This window comes from Syngnathus typhle, linkage group LG2 (genome assembly GCF_033458585.1).
Source record: "Syngnathus typhle isolate RoL2023-S1 ecotype Sweden linkage group LG2, RoL_Styp_1.0, whole genome shotgun sequence".
In the NCBI taxonomy this organism is placed as follows: domain Eukaryota; kingdom Metazoa; phylum Chordata; class Actinopteri; order Syngnathiformes; family Syngnathidae; genus Syngnathus; species Syngnathus typhle.
Window position 1 is genome coordinate 688299 of NC_083739.1, and position 10640 is coordinate 698938.

The following is a 10640-nucleotide window of genomic DNA, read 5'->3' on the forward strand; positions in this document are numbered from 1 at the left end:
GTGGTTTGGCAATCCTTCGTCTTTTTAAATAGTCACTTACACTCCACACGATATTTCTCCATGTCCTGCACCTCGGCCACGCTCTCTCTCAGGTCCGAGGTGAAGCGAGCGCGGTCCTGCTGGCTCGGCGCGGTGAACACGATCAGGACTTTCCTCTCGCCCCCGGGGTTGGCCGACGTCAGCCTGATGCCGTGAGGGTAATCTGGGCCACACCACAAGAAACAAGCTCGCGACGTGACATCCTAAAAAGGAGAAGGCCATCTTCCCCTTGTCAACGCCCCTTGGGGCGCAACTTTTGCCGGGCCTGTTGAAATATCGATGCGCTATTTGGTTCATTCGTGCAACTCTGCTTTTAAATCATATTACATCACTGAATCAAATCTACTTATGGTTGAAGTCGGGCTCGGTGTCTCTCGGCGGCGGTAAAACGCACTTCAAAACATAAGAGGAAGGTTCAATAGCCCTGTGACCACTGTGTCAATCCAAAATGAGCGCTGTTTTCTTGAGGCAATCATATTTAATATCCCTTCATAATACCGTTTTTTCCCATGTATACTGCGCAAAATTTAACTCATTTATTGTCCTAAAATCTGGGGTGCGCATTATACATGGGTACAAGTTTTTTATTTTTTTTATCCGGATATGATCCGGAGGCCGCCATTACAGATGCGCTTTCTTCTCTGCTGTTCACTTCGAACACACAATGCTCTGGTATCAGACTCGATCACCTGCTCGTTTGCTGTCACAATGTACCCTAGACAAATCCGAAACATTTCTTCGCTATCGAGTTTGCTAGCGCATGCGCAGTAATACTGACCGGCAGAATAACATCCGGTTGTTCCCAAAGATGATCTTTTTTCTGAAATAATTTTACGTTCACGGACTTAAGTAGGAGTCAAAATCTGGGTGCGTATTATACATGGGTACAGGCTTTTTTCCAGCATCGACATGCCATTTTTAGGGTACGTATTATACATGGGGGCGCATTATACACGGAAAAAAACGGTAAGAAGCAATCCGAAATGTTTCATAAAAATGAATACAACTATTTGAATATTTGTCATTAGATGGTCTATCTAAAAGTGTACGCTTGGAGATGGAAGAAAAATGGAGGCTCTTACAAGTATTCTGGAAGGTGTGCACCTGTATGTCCACCAGAGGGAATGATTGTCGGAAACTGTACGTTACGGAGGCCTTCTTCTTTTGGAAGATCTTAGTCACCTGAAAAAGTCGAGGAAGAACTTTGAGAACCTGCACTGTGGATCAAACACCCGGAGCGAGACAACTATTTGTATACAAAGAGTCAAAAGTCGATATTCTCTCTGGCCGATTTCTTTCTAGCACTAAAAAGGGTCGAGTTGTTGGCCCGCAACACATCAAGAGCACTCGCACTGGAGACCTATTTGCATTTCCTCTAACAGAAAGTCCAACTTTGAAACATCTTGAGTAAAGGCAGCTTGGCATTATGGGGGATCAACTCCGCGGAGCCTTTTATCTCTCGTGGGAGAAGCTCCTCCGGCCGTGACCAAAAAATGCAAAAATACAAACCCCACAAGTCAAACTATTCTTCAATTCCATGCAGATGGTGTCTTACCATCAGCAGGTCGTTGAACAGAAAGACCTCTCTTTGGTGGACGCCGCTCCTCTGGGCCCGGTTGGGGTCGGGAACCTCGAACAGCTGGCAGCAGCACACCAAGCGGCGGTGAGGCAGCGACAAAACCTGTGAATGGTTTTGTAATCGTTCAGAAAGAGCGGAGCAGAGCAGACGGCAGGTCGAGGTCGAGGTCGAGGCCGAGGCCGAGGCGCGAGATGGGAGGCTCTTACGGGTTTCTTGCCGACGACCATCCTCTCCACTGCCTGCACCTGAGACACGTGGTCGTCGTTGGTCCTCAGTTCCCATTTCTGGATTCTTCCGTAGATGGACACCAGAAGGTCTCGAGGAATATCCTGACCGTTGTCCACACCTGGAGGTAAAAAAAAAAAAAAAAGTAGTAAGTCCAATTCAAATGTTTGAACAAGAACCCGTTTTTGTTTTATCACCTCGCAGGTTCTTGACAAAGTCGTCCAGTTTCATCTTCCTCTCGGGCTTCACGTTGGGGCTGTACATGTCCGTGTTGAGGAGAATGATGGCGAAGGCCAGGATAAAGATGGTGTCTGGATTTTGGAACTGCCGTATCAGCGCCGGGTTGCACACGCAGTAGCGCTGACTGCAGGGCGAGAGAGCGTAGCCGTCAGGCCGTCTCGGCGGCACGCCGCGGAAAGACGCCCGCTTACCTGAAAGCCTCCACCAGTCGTTCCACGCGCTGCGCTTCACCCTGAACTTTGATCTGGGCTTGGAACTTCCTCAGGGCGTCATCCAAATCCATTCCGGAGAAGTCCATTTCGTCCAGGACGCAGCTGAACACAAGAAAGGCGAAGGAACTCAGGAGCGTAGCACGTCACGTCACGCTGAGCGACGGCGATGAGGGAAAAGGCCGTCCTCACTCGAGCACGTCCTTGTTGAACTGCTGCCGGCTGCCCAGGAACTCGCCGATCATTTGGCGGCTGAGCCCTTTCCTCTCCAGGATGAACCTGGCGATGCCCACCGGCGTGTCTGAGACGAAGCCCCTCTCGATCAAGTACTGGATTCCCTTCTCTGGCTTCCTGCCGACCCAAACCAAGAACTTTGCGTGAATGAGGTGCTTCGATGACAATTGGCATGAAAATCCATCTGCTCACTTGTTGAAGAGGTTGAGTCCAATGCGGTAGTGGCGCCGCTGGACCACGTCGTTGTTGAAAGCGGGCGAGTCCCAGCTGTGGCGGCTTTCGCGTTGATACGTCTGCTTGCCCAGCGGCGCCGGCTCGCGCAGGCTGTCGCGCGACGACGAGCCCGAGCTGCCGTTGTTGACGGTGGTGTCGTCGTTGGAGTTGCTGGTGGTGGAGTTGACGCTTTCGTTGTCGCCGTCCGAGCACAGCAGGTGGTGCTGGTGGTGGTGCTGCTGGTGGTGCAGCGGGTGGTGCAGCGAGTGGTGCAGGTGCGGCTGCTGGTGCAGGTGCTGCAAGTGCTGATGGGCGTCCGTCGACGATGACAGCGGGGAGGGGGTGAGCGGCGGCGGCGGTATGGGGGAGAGCGGCGGAACGGGCGAGGGCAGCGGCGAAGACGGGCCTTCTGGGTAGGCGTGCGGGAGGTGGTGCTGGTGCTGGTGCAGATGGTGGTAGTGGTGCTGGGCAAAATGGGGCACGTACGCCGCCCCGCCGTGGTGCACGTACGCCATGTGGTTGTACTGCGGCTGCGGCTGGTGCTGCTGGAGGTGGTGGTGGTGGTGCAGGACGGTGGGAAGGTGGGGGATGGGCGACGCGTGTTGGAGCGCGTGAGGCAGCGCGTGGGCCGGAAGGGCGCGAGCCGAGGGCATCGGCACGGCGCTGGGGGCGGAGCTCCGGGTCTGCCCTTGCGCCATCACCACCGAGCGGCCGTTTGGTTTGTGTTTGATGGTTCCTTGCGGCGATTCGGCCTCGCTGCTGCCTGCCCCGCCACCTCCGTGTTCTTCTTCTTCTTCTTCTTCACCGCTTTCGCCATCCCCGGCTCCACTTTCTTCTCCTGGGCTTCGCTCCACTCCGGGCGGCTCCTGCTCATAGACCAGACGCCCGATGGAGCCTCGCTCGGACCTGAAAACGACCACAGTTCATCGAACGGTGTGAATTGGGACGAGCCAATACTTCATTTGCGTACTGAAGTAGATCATGGCCAAAGAAAAGCAGCACAAACTAGGCTTTGCTGAAATACACTACTTGCTTTCTGTTCTTCTCAATGCGCTCTCAAAGTAAATCTACGTGTGCTGCCATCTAGAGCTCAAGAGTGGAATGACACCAGAACGCCAACATTGAGTTTGAAAAAGAAAAAAAAGGCGCCAAATGGTGGAAGCTGCCTGAAAGCTGCTGCTGCCATGTCGTGTCAAACATTTTTTGTTCACCCTCTTGTGACATCATCACCTGTCACTCATGTCGACCGAGCTGTCGCTGGGCGGTTCTATGGTCAAGACGGGCAGGTGTCCTCCTGCGGCGGGCCTCCCCCGGTACTCCCCCCGACATTCTGTGCAAGGCGTGCTGCTCCTCCGGCTGCCGCTGCCTCCTCTGTCTGTCTCTCGACTCTCCTCCCTGCCGCCCCAGTAATCCGTGTCGGAGCTGGAGGCCGGGCAAGACAGTGGCGAGGAGGGCGGGCGGGAGACGGGCGAGGACGGGAGGCCGCCGTCGTCCATGTAGAGCGTAACGTCACTGAAGGAAGTAGCCGTGCTGTCCTCGTGCATGGCGGCGCCGGCCCCCCGCCCGCTTTGGCCCACCACGCGACGGGAAGCGGTGCCACCCCAAGAGCACTCCCTGTAGTCATACTCTTCCTCCTCTTCGTCCTCCTCTTCTTCCTCCTCCTCCTCCTCATCCCCCTCCTCTCCCTCTCCTCCCGCCTCCTGGGAGTCCTCTCGACCCGATTGACAGGTGAGCGAGTCGTCCATGGAGTCTGCCAGCGACTTGACCTGACGTGCGTGCGCACACACAAACACGCGTTGTGTATTTTTGGATTCATAAAAGATTTGCCATTGGCCATGCGGGTTGTTATTTTTTTACATCACTCACAATGACAATGACCCCCCCCCCCCCCCCCCCAACAAGACTAACTACCTCAAGCTAACAGTTGATACCTGCTTGGAGAAAGAGTCGTCCATGTCTCCTGTGTCTTCGGAGTCCTGCGGCCCTGAATAGCCTCCAGCCTGCGGCTGACGCTCGTCAAAGGAGTACTGGACACACACGCACACAGCACGATGACAGTCTGCACGTGTGTGTGTGTGTGTGTGCGCACGCATACCTGCATCCTCATGTTGGACAAAATGATGCGCCGGGTCATTCGACTCTCCGAGGCCGAGCTGCGGAGCCTCTGGAAGTTCTTGTTCATGCGGTACTGCCGGAAGGCCGTCTGAATGGTCCTGGCTGCCCGCCGGGATACAAACTGGCCGCCGTACTTCCTTTCCAGCATCTCCACCTGAGCGAGGAACGGCCTTTCAAAAAGGGTCGTGTGTGTGTGTGTGTGTGTGCGAGCGCGCCTGTCACCTTCTTGTCCTGGAGGTCCGTGGAGAGCTCATAGCTGTCAGAAAGGGCCTTGCAGCGTTTGCTCTCCTCCTCCTCCTGCTTGCGTAGTGCCAGGCTGGCTGGCTGCTGGCGACTCCGCTGAGCCCACGCCAAGCTGGCCGCTGCGTTGGGCGTAGACACGGTCGAGCTGTCCTGTTGAACAACGCTTGCCGACTTAGCGTTGGCACAAACCGCCGCTGATATGAGTGGAGAGATATTACCTGCGCGTGGGAGGCTCCCAGGGGCCCGCTGGAGGCGCTGGAGGCGTAAGGGTGGCCGAACAACGGATCTGGAAAAGGGAGCGCCTCCGGACAGCGTGGCTCACCTTCCACACTGAGGACAAACACGGGAGTGTTAGCTCAATGCTAACTGATGACATCAAAAGTGGGGCTGTGTGTGTCATTATCGTCATCATTATCATCGTTACCAAAGACCCGTCAAGATGGAAGAGAGAGAAAATCAGACGTGGGCGCTGCCACGTTCACACAAACACATTGACGCGTGCGTGCGTGCACACACACACGCAACGTTGACTCATGCTGAACAGCAGTGTGTTGCTGTGGAGGTGTCTGCTGTGTGTGTGTCTGTGCATGCACGTGTGGGTGTACAGTGTGTGCAGAGCCTGTGTGTGTGATTTGGTCTCCCCTTCTGTCTTTCAAATGAGCTGTTAAAAGATTTTTTTTCCAGATTGAAACACACATGTATGATGACGCTATCAATGTTTACAAAAGCACGTACATTGATGTTTACAAAGTACATGTTTGATGTTTAGCATATCATGTATGGGATGGAGGGTGTCACGACTCGTCCCCGGTTGTTTTCTTCTCGGTTGTGTAGGTTGTCATGGTTTCCGTCTGTGTACTCGCCCCTCCCCTCCTGTGTCACCTCACAAGCTATGTCATCACAGTCACCTGCCGCCTCTCGTTAGCTGTCTCGTATTTAAGTCCTGCCCCCCCCCCCCCCCCCCCCCGGTCAGGTGGTTGATGTCCTTCTTGGTTCTTTTGGGTCCTGTCTTTGCCAGTTTTGTTTGGGTTAGCCAGTGTGTCGGTCGGTCGGTCGGTGGGTCCGGTCCGTTACGTTACATTATGTCAGTTTGCCGGTTGTGTTAGTTTGTTCCCGGCCGGCCTCATCCTCCCTTCCAAGCTGCATTTGGTCGCCCTGCTCCATTCCCATCCTGACAGGAGGGAGGGATGTATGGAAGGTCAGTTGACTATTGATCTTTATAAAACATGGGTTCTAGAAAGGTTGAACTGCCATTGATGTTTAAAAATAAAAACATTCGGTCCAGTAAAAGCTGTAAATGTTTATAAAAATGCATAATAAAAAAAAGAACTAACTAAATAATCATCAAAATCTCCTTTCATGTTTACACTATAAAAGCATTTGTTGAAGAACCCTCAATTGCGTTCAATGTTTACAAAAAGTTGTTTTCCATATCAATCAATCAATCAATCAATCAATCAATCCACCAGCGAGCGAGCTAGCAAGCTAGCCGGCTAGGCCCCTGCTCGTGTGCCCGGTGGGCTCGCCGCGCTCTACATTCCCACACAACGGGGACTCTGGCGAATGTGTGTCAGTGAGCCACGGCTTTGTGAGTGAGCTCAGCGTGTGCGTGTGCGCAAACGCCAACCAAATGCCATCGGACCCGGAGGTCTTATTCCTCTTTCCCCAACACCCCGCAGATGGTCCTCACAAGCGCTCCTCCCTCCTGTTTTTTTTTTTTTTTTTTTAGGATAAAGCGTATCCTGTGTGTGTGTACTGCCTCTTTGAAGGCAAGCAAGCGAGAGTGTGTGTGTGTGTGTTTGTGTGTGAGTGAGGGGAAACAAAGAGAAAACCACAACAAGAATCCGTGGCCATTCATCATTGCTGTAGTGGAGGGGAATGGATCTCAGCCTAAGTTTCCCTGCCTTCAGCCGTCGAGTAGCTAGCAGATGCCTTCTGGATGAAGTTCTTGACGTGACAAAAAGTCTAGTACAGAGTCCCTAGCTAGCTCCTGGACAGTCTGCAGTACGTTCAAATTGTGCTTCCAGAGTCGTACCCATCAGCAAGTTCCTGATTATCTTCAAGCTTCTCCTAAAGAACCACTTTGTTGGACTCGGTTGTGAATTTCGTCATGATGAAGGTTTTTGATGTTCTACAGAATTTTGTAGTGATGGTTAAGTAGGCTCTGGTGTTCTTTTATGATGATGATGATGCCTGGGATTCAAATGAAAGTCACACATTGTTTTCCCATGTTTTGTTTTCGATTTGACTAAGAGGCTTTCTGCACTGCGCTATAAATAAATCCACCCTGTCGTCTGCTGCAGGCGGCACCGCCGCCAGAAGCCCACCTGCTGCCGCGTCATTGGCTGCTGACTTCTGGAAGCGTGAAGGAGGCGGAGCCAAAGAAGAAGGAGGAGGAGGAGGAGGTGTGGAATTAGGTGTGCGGAGGAGAAGCAGCAGGAGTCAGGATGCAAAGGAAAGGCCAAGAGACAACCAAGGTAATGGAAATGATCTTCTTTTTAAGCCTCTCTCTCTCTCTCGCAAGTGCGATCTCAGAGATATTTTGGAGGTGAAAGTGTGGTGAGAGAAATTGATGAGACGTTAACACCCAAAGCAGTCCGTCCGTCCGTCCGTCCGTCAGTCGTCCTCCGCCAAGGAGGATTTAGGCCACCACGTGACGGAATACATGACATGCTGAATCCGACTCATGACACCAAAGGCTTGGTCATCCTTTGCTAAATTGAAAGTACAACATCTTCACATACCATACGACGAGCAATCTCATCCTCCAGGGAACAGAAAAGAGTTGGACAGGGGATAACAGACAAGACAAGACAAGACAATTGAACCGACCCAGAAAGTTGAGTCAATTTCAACCAACTTTTGATTGTTTTACAAAAAAAACAACTCACTTGTATGTATCAAAAAAAAAAAAAAAGGGTTGTTTCGATACAACTTTCAGATTTCTTTTCAACCTCTCCATTTTTATGGGTGTACTAAAATGGAAGGATGTTACCACAATGACTATTTCCACATTCTGGTACCATCTTGACCAAACGGGTAGGATTGCAACAACATGACTAAATAGCTATGGTCACCATGAGCATATGGTGTTACCAACATGATGACATAGATAGATCTGACTCAATAGGCCTGATGAGATCAATGTGACTGGCATGACCAACATGACGAAATAGGTAGGATGGTACTAACGTGACGAAATGGAAATAATGGCATCTAAGATGTTACCAATATGAATCAAAAGGGCTTGAGTGTAACAATGACGCACGCACACACACAACTTGTGCTTTGTGGGGTTGTTTAAAGCCCGCAAAATACTGCAGAGCACAAAACACGCACACTCAGAGTTCTCCCCACGCTGCAGTAAAAGTGGTCATCGTGTATCTGGGATCTGACGTAACAATCCTCCATCATCCACCCACAATCCTCTGTACACGCACACACATAGACACACAAGCTTGTGCACGCGCATTCTCAGCCAGTTTATAGCGAAGCATCGTTAGCATTTTGCCGCATCATTCCTGGCAGGTAGACGGAAAGCAAAGTCAACTGAACGGACATGGTGAAAGAGATGGCACCAAAATGATTCCAAGGGCACATTGGTGTCACCACGACGAAATAAGCATGATGTGACTAACTAAACGGGGCACAAGGCTACCACCATGACGGGCAGGATGGATGGATGGATGGATGGATGGATGGATGTCACAGTATTTCTGTCAGCTTGCGCATTGAAGCGGAAATGTTAAAACGATGACAAGGTAAATAAAAGGTGACCAAAATGGGGACATGATGGGGCTAAGCGGCTGCTGGCGCTCTCGAGCTGGGTCGAGACGTTGCGGCGGAGGATTTAAGTGTCATTCAAGTAGAGCTGTCAGTCAAACAGAGCTAAGATGTCACTCATATTTACTGGCCATCTTTATTTATTTATTTATTTATTTATTTATTTATTTATTTATTTTTTATTTATTTATCGAAGCTTGTTACAAAAGAGAGACGGAGATGATTTAAATTTAAAAGTGGAAAACACATTTTTATTCTCTGACTTGGCAAGTTTACCAATTGGATGTTAATTGTTGAAACTGTCATTTCTATACGTCTGCTTTTTATGTTTTATATGACGTAGAGCATTTCGGATGCAGCTCTTCAAATAGAGTTCAGTAAACGTGGAAAATCATTTCAGTGTCCAACGAATGTCATGTACACGTTTTCCTAGACACTGAAGACAATCTTATCGGCCAAAACATCACAGAAACTAGATTCAATCTGATTTCAAAGTGTATTTTGGCTAATCATGCCTGATTGGAGACCGAATCCCCAAAAAGCGTCAGCTGGGATCGGGGTTGATGGCGGTTGCTAGGCAACAGGCTGGCTGCTGACTCAATGGCTTTAGCGGCGCTTCCCAAACAGGCAGGCGCTGTGACTCAGCGCGTCTTCATGAACGCCCACCATCGCCGTCCTCCACCTTTCTCGAATAGCCAACTTCATCGAAAAACAGATCCATAAAGACAGAATGGCACGCTAACTCTGACTGCACCTGGACCAGCTCCCAAAAGTCTCATCTAACGTTAGCCAACGAGACCTGCTCCTAAATTGTCCAGAGGTGAAAACCACCTTGAAGTTGCAACGCGAACTTGAAAGTTCCATTGAGCGAGCATCAAAGAGTGAACTCTTGCTTGTTTTTCTTTGCCTACGTTGTTGTCATCGTAAAAGTGGACGGACTCTGTGTTTTACCTTGGACTACTAACAGTACTGAACTATTTTAAAAGGCTAAATTGAAGACAGACAAGGAAGTTAAAAACAATAGCATTAGCAAGGAGAAGCCTATAAGGTCAAGAAAATATTACAATGAAGTATTAAATACTTTTGCGTTATAATTCACGTATATATGCGTGACGACTTATTTAACCGATCCAATTCCCAATTGTCCACACAGGTGGTGTATACATGGTCTGCAATAATGTTATCTTTTCTATCCGCTGATTGATTGGTTTTGCGTCTTAGTATGTGGTAAGCAGAAAATATTAGGGGGGTAAACGGCGGCTTTTGTCACGATACGATATCATATCGATACAAAGAACTACGATACGATATTTGCCGATATCTTAAAGCCTGCTGCGATTCATTCACGATATATCGCGATATAGTGCTCTACGATCGATTTTTTTTTTTTAATAAAAAATATATAACAATATCCTGATTTATAACAATTCATACGCAAATCAACAAGGTACTGCAAACTCTTTATTTAGGAAATGACAAGAGTATTGTAGTATACAAATTGCTTACTTTAACACTGAACTTTGATGTCACGTTTTTTCTTGAAATGTGCGGCGAGATTTGTGATCACCGCATGGCAGGATTTACAAACTGCACGGCTCTTTCCCGTTGAGCCATCTTTTCTTTGGAATCCAAAGTGCTTCCAAACCAATGACTCGAAGCCTAAAGGGGAGCAAATTGTCTCGTCTTTTTGGACACTAGCCATAGCACCAGCCCAGGAGCCGCGTAGTTGTCGGCTCCCCTTTCCCGTGCCTGCTCTGCTC

The 10640-nt window shown here is 50.0% G+C and overlaps 1 protein-coding gene and 1 long non-coding RNA gene across 2 annotated transcripts in view; one reads left to right on the forward strand and one right to left on the reverse strand.

Annotated features, from left to right (window-relative positions):
• Positions 1-10640, reverse strand: part of LOC133144684 (IQ motif and SEC7 domain-containing protein 2-like) — a 34357-nt gene that overhangs the window by 2986 nt on the left and 20731 nt on the right. Inside the window, exons 2-14 of the mRNA XM_061267560.1 lie at positions 5316-5427; positions 5077-5268; positions 4835-5008; positions 4671-4766; positions 3970-4505; positions 2719-3645; positions 2485-2643; positions 2275-2397; positions 2041-2207; positions 1825-1964; positions 1595-1720; positions 1122-1221; positions 41-202 (exon numbers count right to left, since the gene is read on the reverse strand). Coding sequence (XP_061123544.1) covers positions 41-202; positions 1122-1221; positions 1595-1720; positions 1825-1964; positions 2041-2207; positions 2275-2397; positions 2485-2643; positions 2719-3645; positions 3970-4505; positions 4671-4766; positions 4835-5008; positions 5077-5268; positions 5316-5427 — 3014 coding nt within the window. The remainder of the gene's footprint in view (positions 1-40; positions 203-1121; positions 1222-1594; positions 1721-1824; positions 1965-2040; positions 2208-2274; positions 2398-2484; positions 2644-2718; positions 3646-3969; positions 4506-4670; positions 4767-4834; positions 5009-5076; positions 5269-5315; positions 5428-10640) is intronic.
• The window catches only part of LOC133144725 (uncharacterized), a 26768-nt gene continuing 22998 nt past the window's right edge, over positions 6871-10640 (forward strand). Inside the window, exons 1-2 of the long non-coding RNA XR_009710762.1 lie at positions 6871-7216; positions 7401-7574. This is a non-coding gene — a long non-coding RNA (uncharacterized LOC133144725). The remainder of the gene's footprint in view (positions 7217-7400; positions 7575-10640) is intronic.